At 36.9% G+C, this 19,063-nt stretch overlaps 1 protein-coding gene across 1 annotated transcript; it reads right to left on the bottom strand.

Moving 5' to 3' along the window:
• Positions 1–225: 225 nt before the first annotated feature.
• LOC122650519 lies at positions 226–5,366 on the bottom strand. The gene is made up of 2 exons (XM_043843926.1): positions 5,356–5,366; positions 226–784 (listed from the first exon to the last, which is right to left on the bottom strand). Exon 2 carries the CDS (start codon positions 754–756, stop codon positions 226–228), a length of 531 nt encoding a protein of 176 aa, XP_043699861.1. The 5' UTR covers positions 757–784; positions 5,356–5,366.
• Positions 5,367–19,063: the final 13,697 nt, after the last annotated feature.

Raw genomic sequence — 19,063 nt, 5'->3', positions numbered from 1 at the left:
GAAAATTATACAAGAAAATGGGGAGAAAAGTACAAATCTTTTTTGTTTATCCACAAACCAATGATCATAGGAAGAAAATGTGTTCCACAACTCTCCAAATTTGCTTCTCTCTTTTGTTGTTGTTGGTGTTTGTTTGGATTGTTGGGTGTTGTCGTTGTAATTTTGTTAAAACTCCGGGAGAATTCCATTCCAGATTCCGGCCGGTGGCTGGCGGCGAAAAAAATGCTACAAGTCTTCAGAGATGCTCTCGAGGTGAGGCCGCCAGACTGAAACTCGGCCACTGCGGCGATCTCGACGGGAAGATTTCTTCTCTGAGAGGATTTCAGTGAGGTATCGGTCGCAATCTTTGGGCCCACATCCGCTATTAGTGGTTGTGGTTGTGGTGGCGGTGGTGATGGGTTTTATCGTCTTCTTGATTTTCGTGGAAGAGGAAGAGGAGGAAGAGTGATTGGAGAGGTGGTGGGTTCTGTTCTTCTTCTTCTTCTTGTCAGCAGGGAGAGAAGAAGAGGGAATCAAGAAGTAGATATTACCTCTCTTGAGATCGGATTCAGGGGAGAGAATGAGAATTCTTCGAACAACTCCACCCTGAGAGGATGGTTTGCTAAGGACATGGTTGGGGTTTTCTTTGAGAACCTCACCAGCAGAGATCGGACGGGTGATCTCTTCTACATGCCCGTTTAAATGGACGATCCGGATCACATCTAGAGCTCCAAATGGAAGAACACACGCCAAGCAGCATCTCAAGCTGTTTCCCATCGTTGATCAATTAATCTTCCTTCCTTCACTTACTTTCTTCTTCTTCTTCTTCTTCTTCTTCTTTATATCTCTGCTTATCTGTTCTCAATTGTGGGCAGGTGAGGGTGTTGGCGGTGTGGACTATGGAATGGTGAAGGGATGATTAGAGAGGGAGAGAGTGGAGAGGGAAGGGAAGGTACCACTTTATATAGGGAGTTTGTACTTTGTAGCCATTCTTGTACGGTTTTCATACGAATCAAAGATTAAACCAGGGGAAATAAAAAAACAGAGTATGCAAACAAGGGATTTATGGGGAGATGTTTCTATTTACGAAAATACCCTCTTATGCTAATGGTTATTTTAAGGTTTTTCATTTAACACTTAAATGAAACTTAATAAAGGCTTAAACTTCAAGCTCACCTAAATTGGTTCCTAAGTGAATGCAACAGTTGTCGTCTTCATGGTATGAGGTATCTATGGATGTAAACGGATCGAATTGTTCGGGTAGTGGTATTATCATATTCGTTTTCGATTATATTTGGATGGATTCAGATAATATCATATCCGTTGACATTTTTATCATTTTATTGATGAAGGTTAGGATTGAGACTTGAGAGTTTAGAAACTACATTTTATTTTACTCTTCTTAGTCTTTAATTTGCATACGTTTTCTACTTTTGATGTTATCTTGTATTTATTTTAATAAATATGTGATTTCATGTATCACAAATCACAATACATAAAACAATGTATATAAACCAATAGAAAATTTAAAAAATAATTACATTATCTTAACTTATAAAATTATAAATATTAAAAAAAAATTAATCGGATAGACAAACACCAAGATATATTTTAGACATTTTATTATTGTCAGATTGCTACACGAATCAGTTAATAATCAATCGGATTATGGGATTATCATATTTGTATTTGATTAGTTTTTGGACGAATTTGGATTCTCTTTAACGGATACAAATATGGATTTTCGAATATTCGTTAACATCCTTAGAGGTATCCGAATTTGATTGTATGAATTGTTTGATTTGAATCAGAATCAATGACATTTGACCTTCATATTTTGCAAGTAAAATGACATAAAATTAAGGAATGAGTTTCCCTCCACCCACAGTGAATGGGATTTCATTCACTGCGGGATTGGAGAGGGCAGAAAAGGGTATTGGAAGGAAATTTTTTAACATACAAAACCTTCTGAGGAGTTTGTGAACTATAGGATGATGAAGAATCAACCCTCGATCAGTGGAGAGAAACTTAGTTCTAAAATTAATGAAACTTACCTCTGATAACAAGATTCTCAAGTTTATTGAACTAAAAACTCCAAAAAAATATCACAAATAGTAAGAATATTTTTGTTTCTTCCTGATTCCAGTTTTCTAGAATTTCAATTGATTCTGATCCAATCGGAATCGAAATCGACATCCCATCCGTTCTCTTTAACCTTTTTTAACTCTTCAATCAATGTCTACATGTTCACGTTGAAGTTTAGGAGCAGCACCTAGCTACAGCATGTCACACTAGAAACATTATGCCATTTCCAATTCTTTTGTCCTTTTCTTTACAAAAGGTCTTTTGGATAGCCCACTTAAGAGGGCTATTCTATATGTTCCATCTACAATTTTTTCACATGGAAAGATAATGTGATGATTTCAAGGAAAAAATCTTCTACAGTGCCCTAATTTGGCGGTAATTTGGTGGTACACTGTAGTACGATCTTGAGAGTTCGACACATGGAACATATGACATCCAATAGTGCCAAGCTTGAGAAGAAAGAAAAATAAAACTGCCTTGCATCAAGCTCACACCGTTGGATGAAGCTTTGTCTACCTGTTGAGCTTTTAGGACTGCACTGCAGTGCAACGTCAGATGCCCACACTGCAGAGGGTTTTAATCCAAAATTTCAACCATTGGATGGATAAGGCATGGTTTGTACTCTGGATTGACCACGAGTCAATGTCCTAACCTAGTAGATTCCCATGCATTGGCATGCACCTCTTTCCAATAAGAAGAATTATTGATCTGAACTCATTCAATAGCCTATACTCCATGTTGGAAATCTTAAGATTTTCAAAATGTTAATTCACCAAATTTCTGATTTCATTTTTTGGGCTAAGACTTTACACATGAGCAATGGATTTTGGGATCTACCTATGTAAATTTATGCTCATTTGATCTTACATTGGGGTAAATATTTGGTCTATATAAAAGGCTGTTTCCTGATGAGCAATGCAATGATAAAGTGCTCCTGTGTTTTTTTAAACTCCATTACTTGGTTATGGGTTCTCAAAAAGCAGGTCAAGAACCCCAATTAGCTCACAACATATAGCATGGTTGGAGGATCAAGGACCTACAAATGGTCATATCTTGCCTCAAAACTCCTTTTGTTTCAATGTAGATAATTTTATAGGAATTCTCTTTCCAAAAAATACAATAAAATTCTATAGATTTAATAAGAAGAAAATATTTTACTAAAGCATTGCAAAGTTTAGAAGGAAAAAAAACCTTCTAATTCAATTTTTTAATTTTATTCTTGTTTTAAAGGAGAAATTAAAGCAAGAAAATTTTTTTTGGTATCTTGATTAATGATATAAGCAACCCCTCAAACAATTGGATTATTTTTCGTTTTTCCACCATATCCAAACTGACATGTATTTTCCGCTATATATACCAAGATAGGGAGTTGAGTTTTGTTAGACCGGTAATTGTCGACACCATCATTTATTTATGATAAAATTTTATATCAATTTGACATACATGTACTTTATTATAAATGTTAAAAATTTAAGAAATGAGCAAAACATGAACTAATTAAGAAGAATTCTTGAAAATCAAGAATGATAACATTTTTTTTTTATTTTATGAAAGTGTAATCATACAAACCACACACCAATTTCAAAAGATTAATCGACTTTTAGGACCGTGGAATGGCGAATATACACAACACACCACACTCACACACCCGATGTGATAACGTATGCTTGTTAAGCTATATGGTTGAGATCTATCACCAAACTTGACAAGTGGCATATCATGGGTTTCCCAAACTCATCCAACAATTGATTTATGAAACCACCAATCCACTTGGTCAAAAGTGATTGTCCCAATGGATGCTAAAATAGGTGTCAAAGAAACATTTTCCCAAAAGATACAATTGCATTGAACATTACCCATGGTCCATTTTGGGTGTCCTCGCGTCATTGAGTAGAGGACTCTTCTATACACCTTTTGACAATTAAGGCGGTGACAGAGTTTCATACTATTTACACTCTTTCCCATCTTCTCATGTTGTTTCATATATATATATATATTTCTTGGATTGAGAGATTGTATAATATTGGTGGGGGGGGGTGGGCGGGAGAGGAATATAGGGGATGGGGATAGGTCCCAAGGTAGTTTGAACTCAGGTGGTTTGAACTCATGACCTTTTATTTGAGGAGTTGGTCTTTTGCCAATTCAGCTGACCCCTTGGGATATGTTTCATATATATTTTATAATATATAAATAGGTAAAAGGTAAGGGGGAAGAGTAAAGTACAAGAACAACATTTCAATTCACGTAGATGACCTCTCGGATTGTGGTGTGACGGGGTATTCTATCTATTAAGGGAAGAAGGAAAAGTATCACGATTTTTTTGTATTTGTTACGACGAGTTTTGAAGTGAGAGTATTGTAATATGGATATTTTCTGTTGAAGTTTGGTGATCTTCAACATGATCTATAGAGAAATCTTGTAATCTCATTATTATTATTATTATTATTATTATTATTATTATAATAATAATAATAATAATAATAATAATAATAATAGTGAAAATTTTTACTTGAACGATGAGATCCCATGATTTTACCTTTCGTTTTAAAATAATTTTCCGCATAGATGAAAAAGCATTTGTTTTTCCCAAAAATCCATACTTTTAGTCTACGAAAGGAAAAACTACAAAATAAACCTCCAGAAGGGACAAATCATTGAACCCACTGGTTAAAGCAAAGAAATATACATAAATAAAGGGGCTAGTGGTTTTCATTATTTTGGAATAGCTAGATAGTTTATTTATTCTTTTAATTAATAATCTTGATATTTCGGTTCTGGTTTTGATTAAAAAAAAAAAAACTCTTCCTTTTAATTAATTAATGATGTAATACAAATCTTATGTCCTAAAATCCATGCGTTGGGGATGACAAAGACTGCAGAGGAATTGAAGAAAAACACTTCCCCCAGTGCCCTAATAACACCTCACGACGCCTCTCCCATGGATACAACCAATTTTAGAGTATTTTGAGAGCAGCAAGCAATTTTAATAAATAGAATTGCAGAAGGAGCTCAATTAAATTATGAAGTTTTCTTCGAATCAGTAATTAGGTACGGAATACAAATGAGAGAGAGAGAGAGAGAGAGAGAGAGTACACCTTTTTAATAAATTATATATCTGAATAAGTCCAAACAGTCCAGCTGTTTTCTTGTATTCATGCAAGGTGGCTCTCCTCCCTGTATTTATTTGATATTACATTACTACCCTTCCCACAAAACAGTACAAGCTTGGGCATGTCTCTAAATGCTAACCATGTGGGTTGTTGGGTTGATGGATAATGGATTAGTCCGTACTCCCTTCCTTCAAATTATAATGTTAAGGGACAAGGATTGCCATTCGGTCATGCAGTGTGGCATGTATCTACACTTAGGCACAATTATGTGCGAAATGATCGGTGCATTGTTGTATCTTTCTATCTTTCTAAGGGTGCATCAATCATTTCGCATACGACTGTGTCTCGGCACAGATACATATCATGTTGCACAACCGAGTGGTTTTCTTTTCTCCCAAATGTTAAATAAATCTATCAAATGGTTGCAGAAAATTGAAATTCACATTAGAATTAGTAATTACAACAACAACAAAAATGGAAACAAAAATAATTCAATTCATTCTGATTAACTTCAACAAAAATTTTAGAAGACAAATCCAAATCCAAATCCAAAATTTTTGGTTTTTGAATAATTTCAAATCATTATATTGACATATAAAGAAAATCAAATTAAATTAAAACATTAATCCATGATTAACTGATGATGTGAATATATCTAATTAATTGATACTATGGTTTCAAAGATAAAACTAAGACAGGCACAGAAGTTTTGCACCTATGACATAGTTTTAAATATAAATATCGGTATTGGTCTGAGTCTCAGTCGATACTGATACCATTACCGACACAGACCAGCTAGTATCGCATGGTTTTACATTATTTTTCTTTAAACTTTTGATTCTTTTGACCATTTTGCCCTCACTATGGACCATTACACCAATATGATATTGGCCAATTAATGTCTCAGCCGATCCAATACCGATATTTTAAACCATAGACCCAAGAACCACAACACATTGATCCATCGAGAGCAGGGCTGGAAATGGGTCACTCATGGATGGATCTGAAGGTGGGCGAATATGTAAATAGTGTGGGGACCCAATGGAGAGAAAGGTAAAAAGGGAGTGGGGGTGAGGGGAAACCACGATGTCTTGGAGCGTGGGTGCTGGGATATGGTAGAAGCATTTCTAGGCGCACGTTAGGGGGGAAGCTTCGTCGAGCGTGGGTTTCTGGCACCGACCACAGCGGAGAAGAGCACGGCTGGGTCTCCTGGGGTTATAAATAAATATATTGATTATTGAATTAAGGGTGGGTGGGTAACCCTCCCAGCCTTCCAGGCTCCCACGCACGAGGTTGGAGGTTGTAATCTCAAACCCCACAAAACTCCAGATTCTTAAGTTGAGTTTGAATCTATCTTCGTATTGGTTAACGTGAGTTGGACACTCATCACTCTTCTCGTCACACCAATCAATGCCAAGGTGGAAGCAGAAGAGAATCAGAGAATCACCCATCTATCAGGATTCAGGACTCACTGACGAGGGGATTAGAGATTTATTAATGTTAATTAATCATTATTTAAACATAGAGATTAGAGTCTACGGTTGTCCTTCCCACTTCCCACCCTATCATCTCGTACTTTCCCCACCAGCCCTTAAACCATTATTAATTAACGACTTTAATTTGTCATTAATAATTTTAAATCATTTCAAAATTGGCCATTTATTAAATTTTGGGCATTGGGACCATGTTAAGGATGGTCCAATTCTTTGTTTTGTTTTTTTAAGGATCAGTATTTTCTGTGGGGAGCATGGCCCTTACATGTACGAAGGGCCAACGAAAGAGTGTATTACTTTTCATAGGAGGCAGGACGGTCATTTTTTTCCTCACTTCCTTCATAGAAAACTTTTCTCCTATTTTTTTAATAGATAGGTCGAAAGAGAGTTGAGCTTATGACCTCTTAATCTAGACACTTATCGTTGTTAAGGGATGGGTGACAGGATGAGTATGTGATCAACCAATCTAGATTTGGATTGAAGTAGTAATTATGGTAACTTGTGGTTCCATTAAACCGAATTAAACCAGACTGTGTTTAGCCAACTCCATAAACCGAAAATGCCGAGTGGGTATGCGACGGTTTGATCGGTCCATAGTGGTCAATTGGCATTTAGGTTGGGAGTTGATCACAATATATAATCCCAGCCAGAAGGTCCTTTGATTCAAATCGACCAATCAACTCATAGAAAGATGATTATTAAAGGGCGTATCAGTGCAATAGGCTCCTACCACTGCTGGGTCTAGGGAATGTCATAATGTACGCAACCTTATCCTTGTTTTCTCAAAGAGTCTGTTTTCAAACTTGAACTCATAACCACTTAATTGGTCACAATGGAGCAACCTTACCGTTCCACCAAGGCCAGTAAAAACAAAGCGAACCATGTTGGTGGATCAAAACCGCAGTTTCCAAAAATCAAGAATTGGATCAATGAATCGGTCGTAACCAATCCTGATTCAACATGACCAATTCATACCAAGAAATCCTAGAATCACTTAATTTTTCGATCCCGATTCCATGTTTTGAGATGTTAATCAGGAGAAAGAAATAGTTAACTCATCAGAATGGATTACTTGTACACGAGCACATCTGCAACCTTTCTGTTCAAACAAACACATTTGGATCTCCCCACATAATATGTAGATGCCAAGTTCATATGAAGCAAGATTATTACCATAGAGCTGAGTTCTTTAATGCCATGTTTGGATATTGATATCTAAGTTGGTACGGAATAGAGAAACCACGTGTTCTGGTTGAAGCACCCACCCTATCTTCTCAGCTCCAAGATCTCAAATAAAAATGGATCATAATGGATTTCATTTGATTCCAATTATGTTAGGTGGTAGTATCCAGACAAAATGATGCCTCACCCCCAATACATTAATGAAACTGCCCTGGAAAAAGCAAGACAAGCAAGGATTAGAGGGATGGCCACCTCTCCCCCCTCCACCGCAACCCCAACCCTACCCCACCCCACCCCAACCCCACCCCAAACCCAAAAAAATCAATAAACAACTTAAGTTTGACACTTGGAAAAAGGATTCCCACCATTGATTTAGTAATGGGTTGGTCGGATCGATCGATTCATATCGATATTGGCAGGATCGATACTAATTCCTGGCCAATTCTATATCAAGGGATCAGTATGGACCAAGGGAAAAATGGTAAAAACCTAATTTTTAAACGAACTCAGGACAAGTCTGTTCGATACGGACTGATCTGGATTGGTATCAGATCGATATTGGTAAATCCTTGGTTCCCACAGGAAAAAGCCAACCCAAATTAAAATTGGAGCACTATAAAGTGGTTATGGGAGGTCCATGAAATAGGGAGACACCATAGATTGGATATCCTCTCCAATGTCTCACTACTTTTCTGCTTGTTGTGTTTGTATCTTGACAATAATGATTGCATAATTTGATCATAAAACATAATTAGCCCCATTACCAAGCAAACTTTTCTTCTAGGTTTCACTATTTCAGTCTGATATTAATTTGATGCCGTAGCATTAATAGCTTCCACTCTTTGGGCCCTCTTGACACCCTGTCATCTTTCTAGCTAGAAGCCCGGAACTCTTTATGACTTTAGATCCATGCCCTGTTAAAGCACATGGTCCTTTCAATACATATGTGTGGCTTACCAATAAAATAAGGGTATAAATAGGTAGTCAAAAATTCGTGTTCGATTCATGTTCATATTCGAGATAGTCAAAAATTCGTGTTCGATTCATGTTTGTATTCGTTTATAGGACTTCACGTTTGAAAATTCGGCATTGGGAAACTATCCAAATCCATTTGGGAGCTATATTATCAATTGGGTGGGCGGTTTAGCCAACCACCGGGCATCCTGAGCACCCTTTGGGATCTAATGTAACTTTACTTAGTTATAGTCAGATAGTTCTCAAAGTTCTTGTTCGATGTGTCTGTGGCATGTCAAGTAGGCAGAGATTTATTCACAATCTTCATTTTTCTATTTTAGAATAACTCCCCATCAAGGTGAGCCAAAGGCTTGCTTTTGCCCCTATTTGAGTAAGCTGATCGTAGACCACCGTTGCACGTTAGTGATCTACTCTCTCCCAACGGTTGAGCTGCTCTACGACCACTAAAATACCCTTATCACTTCATGATATACATAAATAATTAGGCAAGAAAGTAAATGAAAGAAAAAGATTCATGAGAACATCTATGTAATTTCAAATAAAGCCCTCAAACATCAACCCTAGTGGGTATGGTTTCAGTCCTTCAACATCACCCCTAGTCAAGTTTTCATCTTCTCTAGTTCTCTTCCGCTCAACGTAGACAGCTATGGATGTAAATCGATATTCAAAAATCTGTATTTGATTCGTGTTCATATCCATTTAGAGGAATCTGTATTCGAGAAATTGGTTTCAGAAACTACCGACTCTGCTCAGATCGGATCCGTATTTGACCCATTTACCATCTCTACAAAAGAATTCCAACCTTACCAGTATAACAAGTCTTTCAATCTTCTAATCTACACAACTGTAGTCAAATTAAGTTCAGCAGAAAGTAAGCAAATTCTTGAAGTCACAGATCCATATATAGCCTTGGAAATTCAAAATAAACCAGAAGATCATGGCCTGCCCAAACCCCTGTGAACTGACCAGGCCCATTTTCACTAGTGCCCTCTTATGAAAAGTCTCAATTTATGGTTCTCACTTCTCTTAAGGGAACACACTAGCAATTCCTGGTTGATTGTTATATCAATATTAGTGGGGTTTGCTTAAGAAAGGAATTCAAAAGTTCTGTGTATATCTTTTTAGAATCATAAAAATGAACCTAATTGTGAAAGTGATAATAACCTTCTAGCTTACAAAATCTGTTTGGATTGTTTCATACACCTTTGTGCAGGTCATTTTTGGAGATAATTGTGGCAATAGGAACTTTTTGGGTTGATCTTAACAATCTTCAAATGGAACATGACATTGAATACAAAAAGAGAAAAAGAAACAAAAAGGACAGAATGTTTCTGATCTGTTGCAGATCTCAATGTTCAGATCAAAAGGTTCCGTAATTCAAAATTCAGAGTAATCCCCCACCTCTTCCAAGTTCCAACATGCTTCCTGTCTTCAACTTCCCAAGATCCTAAAGATTTCCCTGAAGAATTTTTAAGGATATTCAAAGTAAGAGATTAGGGAGTTGTTGAAGATACAGTCTCATTCATTGTAAAATGATTGAATTTGCAACTTTTCATACTAAAGAAAACAAGGTGTGATCTCAAGCATATCTTCATAACACGTGTAACTATATTTTATTGATATTTTAACTATTTCAAAACATCAAGTATGATTCTCCCAAATATATGTTTGGAGTGAGAATATTACCAAGAAATAGTTTAATGTTTACATTCTTCTGTGTTGAGGGTCTTATAATTTATAAAATTACAATCTACATAAAGTGGCTAAATCGAAATTTGAAACTCTAGTCCCTTTAATCACTTCCATGCTACTCAAGAATCCAAAAACAACAAAAAAAAAAAGTAAAAACTCTTACCAACAAGAAGATGTTCTTGAAGAACAGAGATTACAGTGGCCACCCTTCTTATCTTCCATTTCAAGTCAAAGATAGCAATGGGCTGTTCCTGGGTCAGCAGCCATGCTATTAGGGGAACGCCCAACCAAACCCAGCCTGAATTGAAACTGGGTTGAGAAATGGCCAATTCTAACCCGGTCAAATTTCTGTGTTTGGTATGCATTCTAGGTCGATTTCGCATTCTCGGACGATAAAAACAACTATTTTTATCATCTGAGAATGCAAAATCGACCTAGAATGCATTCCAAGAATGCATATGAAACACAGCCTCAATTGCCCAAGCTCCAAGCTATGCATTTTTCAATTACCCACAAAAAAAGTCACAGTAATACTAGGAAAAATGATTGCATCATTAAAAACTTTAGCACTCATTATTTTACGAAGCAAAATATTTATAAAAGGCTTCAGTAAAGCCTTTGATTGCCTCTCTTCCAATTTTACACCATTAACTGCCTATCATGTAATCAGGAAAGAAGAAATCCAGAAACTTGTTGGGCCTGATTAGAAGTCGATTATAGCTTGCGTAGAACATTCAAACTTTTTCAATTTAAATCTATAGCATGATTTGCATATTCAAATACTAACTAATAATCTAATATAATGATATGATCATGATCTTTTCAAGGGTGTGGTTTTACATACCAAGTGGTAAATATTTTCTGCAGCTTAGACACTTGGAGACTTTTTGAGACGTCGAAAGAGATCCAAAATCTGAGACTAGTGAACTCTATGCATATCATATAAGCTTAGAGGATTCAGAGCAATCTCATTCAATAGAACTACAAACTGGCACTCATGGAATACCTAAGACCATCTGTGATTGTCGAATCCCATTTCCTAAATGGCCATGATATGGCAGGAGAAAAGCATCTAAGAGGAAGGTTAGTAAAATACCCAACATAATGACATGTCGTTCCTGGGTATCCATAGACCTACATGTCCTGATATATTTACCTGCACATATCATAGGAAAATTATAATGGTAAAAAACGAAATGTTTTCTATGATTTCGGATTCCTGGATCTTTTCTTGTGATTGCCATGAAAGCTGAGGAAATATAAATTAGGGGTATGTTAAATACATTTGGGGTGCTTAAAAACTATTGAGTTTGACATAGAGAATACTCTCTTGTAAGTGTTTTCCGGTTCCTGGTGTTCCAGGCAATGGAACTCCACTGCTGCCATGATAAACTGTAACAATTCTTTTTCTCTTTGGGTACGAGATAAACTGGAACAGTTCCACAGGATGTAACAGCCACTAAACCTCCATATTTATAAATCGACCGGATAGATGCTTTTTCCTAACCTTCCATATGAAAGATACAGGAACTATAGTCACAGCACATTGGTTGGTTACAGAACATGTGTGTGTGTGTTGGGGAAAGTATTATAGTTCAAGGACTCTGAATGGTGTGGTTAAATTAGGCTCTCTTTGGATTTAGAAGGTGTGCTGCAAGGCATAGCTTATGCATTCTTAAATCTTGATATCAAATTATCAATAATAAGTTTCTGGAAGATAACCTTGCAATCTAAGAATATAGCTGATAACCATCGAGACAAAGATCTGACAAGTAAAGAATCACTATCAGAATAGATGAATAACACAAAAACATTTGCAGAGAAATCAAGAACAGAGCCAAGAGATTGAATCCAGCTTGTTTAGCAGTAAAAAGATGTTAAGATTTGACCTGAAACTTTTCCTTTTATGTCGTGTTTACCAAGAAACAAATGAAGCCTAAACAATAAATTGGAGCCTTAGCCCTTATGTACGATGGTTCTTAGAGAAGAATTTCCCTCCAACAGTGATTGTACATGTATACAATGACAAGAATATCCAAAAACTTCAGCAAAAGCCTTTTTATGGGCCACACCAATTTAAAAGTTATAAGAGATAACAAAGGAGTACCTATGGTGCAGATTAGAGGAGTTAGAAGAATACAGGATAGGGTGAAAATGACCAGGGGAGGAGTGGTGATAGAAGATATGAATAGCTTTAGGCTGTGTTTGGTATGCATTCTCGGGTGATAAAAACAACTATTTTTATCATCCGAGAATGCGTAATTAACTTAGAGTTGAATGACAAAATAGGATTTATGAAGCTGAAATTATTTGGTTGGGGGATAAGGCTTATGAGCTGAGTTCAGTAAAGACCCTCCAATGGCCAACTTAGACACTTGATGACTTTCTTTGAAAGAAACAAAAGATGCCCACAATAAAAAGAAAACCTATATTCACAACAAATAGGAAAACTGAACTTACCACAATTTTAATTTTCAAATTACTATAAATAATAAACATGGAGACTTGCTAAAAATCAGTAAATTACAATTTCGTAAAACAACAGAACTCAAGATTACTAGAATAATAAAAAAATTAAATCTAAAATAATAGATAAAAAATGATAATGATTCTGAGCATCTCAGCATGCCAAATGTCATGCTCCGATGCATGGTTTCAGTCACATCCTTCATGCAAATCTAGGTCTCTTTCCTAGATTTACTCCGACAGATTAATGAATTCACTTGAACGCAGGTGATGCTTTCTTGTGATAGGAATATATCCAGTTAATGCTTCCACATCACAGGGGGTAATTTGAGCATAGTGGATGAAGCAGGGAGGTGCTTCTAGAATATTGTGTGATGAAGACATTGTGCGTTACCACTTAGCCTAAAAGCTCAAACTGTTAAGTAAGGGCAACGTAAATGTGTATATCAACACCCCCTGCACGTGCAGGTCTGTCATCACATGGTTCTTGCATGTGACACGCACTCACGCGGAAACACTTCACGTGGCACCAAGGGGGAAGAAGTGTCAGGAGACTTTGCACTTCCCAGGAATCGAACACTCGACCTCCCTGCTCTGATACCATGTGTGTTACCGCTAAGCCTAAAAGCTCAAACTGTTAAGTAAGGGCAATGTAAATGAATACATCAAAACACCTCTTACTAAAACTCAAAGGAGATTTTAATAAGACAGATATAAGACCAACAATGACATATGGAGCTGAATATTGGGCAGTGAAGAAATAAAATACAAACTGTTAAAAGTGTGTAATCGCGGGGTTGTGTTCCATGGAACCTTGTACCGTGGGTTCATTTCTAATAGCTTAGTTGTAGTTAGTTGTTATGTCTCTTTAGTAGTTTCCCTTTGTAGTTAGACTTAGGTACTTATTTGTTTCTATTGTAATTAGTCTTCTTAGTCTTACACTCATCCTACTAAGAGTTGTTTATAATCTCTCTCTCATGAGGATGTTGGGGTGGATGAGTAGTAAAACTAGAAAAGCTAAAATACAGAATGAATACATTACAGGTAATTTAGGAATAGATCTGACATATGATTAGTTGAAAGAAAGTTATTTGAGATGGCATAAATATGTTCAACTAAGATATTTGAATCCACCAGTAAGGACGAGTGATATGACTCAACATGAGAAGTTAAAAGAGCAAAGGACAAGCATAAAATGACTTTGGGAGTAAAGGTTTAAGATGGCATGAATATTTTCAACTAAGATCAGGTTGGAGGAGCTGAAAGAGCAAAAGACAGGCATAAAATGACTTTGGGAGAAAAGGCATACATGAATAAAGATTCACATCAGGTATAACTTTGAGCAGAGTGGAATTCTACGGATGTGATGTCTTGCTTGGAATTTCTCTGAAGTTGTGCGAGTCCCATTCAAGTTTATACAGGTTTATTGATGGGAAACAGAAGAAGAATCATCCAATTCAACATCTGAAGAAGCATCTGTCGTTAGAGAAACAGTAGAGAATTGTATATTTGCATTGACAGAATGATCTAAATTGAAAACTGAAATATTTCACCTTCCCCTACTGTTGGTGCAATAGTTCACACAATTGTTTCACACCAACATTTGTTGTCATGAGTGATATGCTTTTGACAAGAATTCAACTGCTCATAAAGTTCATTTTCTATCTACTATTGATGGGTTTCCAAAAGCCTAAAGGTTTAGGATCAGAAACACAGTGAGAAACCCAAACCACAGTGAAGAATTAATCAACAGAACCAAGAAATTCAATAAACCAAGAGCAGGATATCATATGCACTTCAGAATTGAATCAAGTACTCTACTCTATTAGAACAGAATAACAGAAATTGAAATCAATCTAACAGTCAGATTCCAAGTTACAGAAGTGATGCATATAAAAAATGAGTAAAAGTGGGTTTATGTTGGTGGAAATAAGCCTTGGATTGGGTTATATATGTGTTGGGCTTTTAATCCAATGAGGTTTCTTCGTAATAGGCCACTTTAATGGGCCTAAAATATGGGGAGAAGATAGGAACACGAGACTTAGTCATTACTTAAGTTGTGGGGTCTAGTTAGGGTCCTATTTCTTTATTTTATTAGTTATTAAGTGTATTAGCTAGGCTGGAATAGGTCTCTAAGAGTCCAGCATTATTTTAGTCTCTTTCCTTTACTATTTCACTTCCCTAGATAGTTTAAGACTTTAAGTTACCTTATCAGTTCAGGATTGGTTTAGGACTTATTCCTTTTTTGAGTGTAAGTCTGTTTTTTAGAGTCGTCTAAGTTTGTAAAAGACGAAGTCTTGTACACAACTTTGATGAATGAAGTTGGCTTTTTGCCTTTTGATATCGTGGTGATTGAGAATGCTCCCTATTGTGGTGATTCAGTAGGCCTTCCTGGTGATGATTCCAGAAACTCTTGTTGGTGAGTCCTGATCATATCTTTTCTACCTGTCAAGTTTTAGTTTTAGTTTCAGTTTCAGTTTCAAAACAACCCCCCCCCCCAAAAAAAAAAAAAAAAAAAGATCCTATCTTTCCCATTGAATTCTAGTTTCCTACTTCAACTAGGATTTGTTAAATCTTCTGATTTCTTAATTTGTTTTAGCTATTCTGTTCCTACTTTCTATTACCAGTTATTCAACTTTTAGAGCCTTAATAATTCACTGCAGCTGTTGAGCAATCCTTCAATAGAATTTGATCACACTTTGCAGAACTCTTCTACACTAAAACCAGACCTTTCGGCTTGATTATTGACCAAATCAGACCTATTGTTATTCTGTTATTAGTTTGTTTCCAAAATCCAAATATGGTTTGTCCTTTTCTCCTGCAATCCTTCACAAGTGATCTCCCACTGGATTTCACTGGTTCGGGTTCGGGATCAGCACTGCATTAAGAAGAGTCCCACTTGAAGAGACTCTCTAGAACTGAGAACTGATATCAGTGAAGGTGGACTGATCTCAGAACAATAGGATGTAACCAGATTAAGCAACAGCAGCAAATAATACCTAGATATATAAATAGATCAGGATTTGGGATTAAATCTAAAGCAAAGCAGCAAACCAGTACAGTATCTCAGAAGAAGGGTAGTCTGAAGATTCCAGCAAGTGAAACAATAGGATTTAATCCAAGCCATGACAAAATCAAAACGGAAACCGTGGGTATACTGAAGTAAAATCCAGTTTCTGAAATTGAAGGCAGTATTGAAATCTGAGATGTACTCAATATGAAACAGTGAATCCAGCAATAGAATGTGAATGAAAACTGAATATATAAAACAGAAACTACTAACCTGAATCAATGGTGGATAGATTAGAATAATAGAAGAAAGATAGATGGATATGAACCAAGCATCTCACCTAGAACTGGATTGAAATCCCATCAGCCCTACCTTAAGATTTCACCAAGAGTTACACTGCATCTCACAGCACAATTCTGAATCTCACAGAACATTGCCAGCTTTATTCAATTCCAAAAAAAAAAATTCATGGGGAGCACTATGGGTCTTATATCAATATATAGAGTTGAGTGTTTAAGTCTCAAACTCCATCTAGGAAACAATTTCTAAGAAGGAAACATAAACAAAGAAGAAAAGAGAAACTCTCCAAACCGTGGTGATGAGTTGGAGTGTTCCACTTAAACAAAAAACTGTTAAAACAGAAATTTAAAAGGAATGGACTTCTACACCTAATCCCATCCAACCAGATAACAATAACGAAATTTAAAACACCAAAAAACAATCCCATGTCTCTGGTTTTTTGTGAACCAGAAGAATACCCAAGCTAGGCTTGGTTTGAAACAGATAAATGTTCAATGGTGAACCACATGGCCTTGTTTGGCCTTTGGGGTGGCCTTGTGCTGGTTCTTCCAGCGTTGGTACTTCAAAAAATACCTATCTTGGTGCTGACCTGCATCAATTATAGTTTGAGAACTCATGAAGTTCACTTGCTCTATTGATCTACAATAGGGTCTTCTTGTAACCTCTTTTGGCCACGACTATATAGCGAAGAGAAAATGAGGCTCAGATTAACAGTCTAAGACCCATGAAAGAGAAAGGAAGAAGATGGGCACTATATCAACAAAAAACTAAGTTGAGAACTTTTAGAAGATTGAAAACATTTGACAAGCACTGCATAGAACTTGTGGCCCACTCCATCTCAGTGGACCTCATTTGAGCATTAATATCACTGATAGCCCTCTTCCATGAATAGCTTTCTCTTCATTTCAAATGAAACTAATGTTGGCAGAAATACTGTGTTCATTCATTTGCTTTATGTTTATTTACTGAGCATGGGTTCCACCATTTGAATTATAACTCTTTACAATTATAATGAGTTCTGCATTTATAGTTGCAGTATTGATTGTCACTAATTTAACCACAAGTTTCTTGTTCATTATGGCTATCAATTTTACCAAGGTAAATCCTGCTTTAGTACTTTTAGATGCTAATAAAATATCATAAAAAATGTTAAGAGTATTAATTTTCCAGACATTTATTTGTCTATAAAGTAGATTAGATTTCATTCTGTTTATAATTAAATTTTTCGGAGGAATCTTATTTACTTGATAGAAAATTTAGTAATTCACAATTAGATCATGGGAGTTGCAATAAATGTGTGTTTAAATTAATGAAAGATATTTATTAGAGTTGTCTTCTTTGCAGTGCCCACCTAATGCATGACCAGACCTGTAATAGTTTAATAGACCTAATCTCACAACATGATCTCAAGAACACAGTCAAATTCTTCAAAGTGAACAGAAAAGTCAACCTTCTCAAGTGAAGGTCAAACTCTAGGATTCAATCACTCACAATGACTATAGACACCCTTTAGAAGATGAGAGAGAATTATTGGGTAGTTTGAGAGTAATTAGAGGATATCAGATTTGAGAGAGAACTTTCAGAAAAATAGTCAAACTGAAATTAAATAGGATTTTGTCAAGGATAAGGGTTATATACCTATCTAGATTCAATGTATGTAGGATTGATTGTATTGTGACTCAGCATACTATATTTGTAACCATATCCAACCTATAAATAATAAATGCCTCTGTCACTATTGACAAGCCAATCTATTCTCCCTAATCTTTTCTTCTCAACTTGGTATTAGAGCCCTATCATTTTTTGAGTATTTTTTTCTCTTCATCACCGGAGAATCTCACCGCCGCCACCATTAAGCTCCGGCCTCGCATAGTAAGCATGGTTGACTGAACATGCTCTCTCTACATGTTGCACCACGCTGACCATCACTGATGATCAATTGACCGCTGACCACCGCCGCCGCACCACTCACCATCTAAAGGCCTGTCTGGCACTACCGACTCTTGTTGGCTCCACCACCAATCCTGCCAGGCCCTAGCGGCCCCGCCAAGCCCTCATGCCAACTCTGCAGGCCCTCTGCCTGGCCCCCGTGCCTTTGCCAGGCCCTCGCGCCACCTCCGCCAGGCCCTCGTGCCTGCGCCAGGCTCTCCAGGCCTCTCTGCCTTGCCCAGGCATCTCTGCCTCCCTGCGTATCCCGCAGGCCATCTCCCCGGCCTCCTGTACCTCTGCCAGGCCCTCACCAGGCCACTGCCAGCCTTCCACCTAGCCCAATGTGCCTTCTTGTGGCTTTCTTTGTTCGCTGCCACTTTTTTCCAGACCTATTCTCATGACCATGTCTTGCTAATATGATTTAATCTCTCCGTGAGAAGGTATTTCTTATTCACTTGTTGTGTTTATATCCTTGGTGTTATGACGAAGAGTACTAGTTCTTCCTTGGGTGGATCTGGGGGTGGCTGTTAGAAGTTATGTAATAGGGGTAGTTTAGGAACTAGTTCTATTACTAGTTGCCTTATTATGTAATTCTGTTTTTCTTCTTTATTTCCCTTATACCTCCCTAGGGAGGTGGATGTAATTCTCTATTAGTTACGATTGAATGAATATATGGTGTGTGGAGAAGCCTCTCCAACACAATCGATTACAACCAAAATATTCTCTCCTCTCTTCTCTTTTCTCTTTTCTCTTGCTATCTTCTTCCTCCTCCAACTTCTTCCTTCTCTCTTCTTATCTCCTAACCCTAGAATCTAACTGTGGCGACTTGAGTCATCTTCGAC

This window comes from Telopea speciosissima, chromosome 2, assembly GCF_018873765.1.
Source record: "Telopea speciosissima isolate NSW1024214 ecotype Mountain lineage chromosome 2, Tspe_v1, whole genome shotgun sequence".
Classification (NCBI taxonomy): Eukaryota; Viridiplantae; Streptophyta; class Magnoliopsida; order Proteales; family Proteaceae; genus Telopea; species Telopea speciosissima.
The sequence above is the reverse complement of the archived record's forward strand: the minus strand, read 5'-3'. Positions and strand labels throughout refer to the sequence as shown.

What these genes read in the sequence shown, in the direction of transcription:
- LOC122650519 (XM_043843926.1), bottom strand. Translation starts at nt 756, where the DNA reads ATGGGAAACAGCTTGAGATGCTGCTTGGCGTGTGTTCTTCCATTTGGA.